The sequence below is a fragment of the Phalaenopsis equestris genome, unplaced genomic scaffold, assembly GCF_001263595.1.
Source record: "Phalaenopsis equestris unplaced genomic scaffold, ASM126359v1 Scaffold000465, whole genome shotgun sequence".
Classification (NCBI taxonomy): Eukaryota; Viridiplantae; Streptophyta; class Magnoliopsida; order Asparagales; family Orchidaceae; genus Phalaenopsis; species Phalaenopsis equestris.
In genome coordinates, this window is record NW_018164906.1 from 212,336 (window position 1) to 214,361 (window position 2,026).

At 39.6% G+C, this 2,026-nt stretch overlaps 1 protein-coding gene across 1 annotated transcript in view; it reads left to right on the plus strand.

Moving 5' to 3' along the window:
* The first annotated feature begins 307 nt into the window (after positions 1 to 307).
* Positions 308 to 2,026, plus strand: part of LOC110027902 (oligopeptide transporter 7-like) — a 12,301-nt gene continuing 10,582 nt past the window's right edge. Inside the window, exons 1-2 of the mRNA XM_020729526.1 lie at positions 308 to 918; positions 1,001 to 1,098. Coding sequence (XP_020585185.1) covers positions 397 to 918; positions 1,001 to 1,098 — 620 coding nt within the window. The 5' untranslated portion in view covers positions 308 to 396. The remainder of the gene's footprint in view (positions 919 to 1,000; positions 1,099 to 2,026) is intronic.

A 2,026-nucleotide genomic window follows, 5' to 3' on the forward strand; every position in this document is an offset into this window, starting at 1 on the left:
TGACAGAAACAAAAACTCGTTTTTTTGTGATCTGGCCTGATAACACAAGAAAATATTCCTCACGTGTTATTCTGCATTATTCGGATGTTATTGTTATGATATTGATGTATTATTGTGTTATCATAACATAAGAAATATTTTCATAACATAATAATACATGAATATTATCACAATAATATATGAATAATATGAAATAATAGGAAAATCATTGTGCGAAAATAAATATTTTTTTTTATTTTTCTGTCATCCCCAACTAACATGACACCAAATATAATTTCATTGAGCACTGAAAGTATCTCTAATTCCAGTGTCCTTGGACGTAAGTGTTTTGGCTTAATATACTTCTGGAGCTGATCCTCGACAGCGAATAAAACAGAGGCGAAGTGTATCAAATCCATGGAGGAGGAAGGCGATCGCATCGAAAATCTGCAATACCATGATCTCTCAACTCCTATCCTCCGCTGCGAAGAAGAAGATGAAGAAGATCTCCAAAACTCCCCAATCGAGCAAGTCGCCCTCACCGTTCCGATCACCGACAACCCCAACGCGGCCGTCATTACAGCCCGGATGTGGATTTTAGGAACGGCATCCTGTTTTCTCCTATCTTTCTTGAATCAGTTCTTCTGGTACCGTAAAGAACCTCTTACCATCACCTCCATCTCCGCCCAAATCGCCGTGGTTCCCGTTGCCAGATTGATGGCCACATATCTGCCGGATCGGAGATTCTTCGCCGGTACTAATTGGGAGTTCAGTCTCAATCCCGGTCCGTTCAGTGTCAAGGAGCATGTTCTGATTACGATTTTCGCAAACGCCGGGGCTGGAAGCGTTTATGCCATCCATGTCGTGACGGCCGTTCGGATCTTTTACCGGCAGAAGATTTCTTTTCTTGTTTCTCTGCTCGTCGTCCTCACCACTCAGGTGTCTGCTTCATTCTATTAGATCCATAAATTAAGATTTAGGGTAAGAGTGTTCTGATGTGAGCTCATTTGGTTTCATGTAGGTTTTGGGTTTCGGGTGGGCGGGAATATTCCGGCGGTATCTGGTGGAGCCGGCGGCCATGTGGTGGCCGTACAATCTTGTTCAGGTCTCGCTGTTCAGGTACGCTTCACCATCATTGTTCTCTTCTCCGAGAAAAATTTGCTTACGGAATGCTATTGGGTTACCTCCCTATGATTAACTGTAACTTATAAATATATCAAAATAGGAGCGCGAAACTTATTATTTACAGGGAGATTATAGAGAGATTGCAGGGGCATAACGTGAATATAACCCCTAATATCTTCCCGATAACTTACCTAAAAATGCAGCGCTGCATACGTCTTACCTACACAAATTTTTTCTTTTCTCCGGAAGAAATTTCAAATTGATTTGCGTATTTAAGGATCCTACCTAATACCAACTACCTAATACCAACTGCTAATTTTGTTAGTAATCTTTGGAAAATCTAGGGAATTTAAGCTTAAAAACACGCAGGCGGCACGTGCAACACCTGGAACTAAATAGACTTGCATTATATTTGTGATTATATTATAGTTTGATTCCATTTAAAATATTAATAATGTTGATAAAAATAAAATAGTTTACCCTCATCTTGCTGCCCAAAAAAAGAAAAAAAAAATGAAGCTTTTGAGGAGAACTTATAAGAAATTAGGTTTAGTGGGTGGACATGAGAATCTGGAAGTTATGCGAGGGAGTGGGTTGGCAGAACAATGGGATTGCATCACATTTTTAGTTCTTGTTTTTTGCAGAAAAAATATTACATCAGTACTACGCACGTAGAGGAACGTGCGTACCCAATGAAATCACGCCACGATATCCCGCGCGACGCAGAAAAAAAACGGCGCAGTAACACGGGGAATATTCCTCCCCGTGTTATTCATGTGTTATTGTGTGTTATTCATGTGTTATTCATGTGTTATTGTGTTATTATAACACCAGGAATATTCCCAGGATACAATAACACATGAATAACACACAATAACACATGAATAACACACAATAACACATGAATAACACACAATAACAC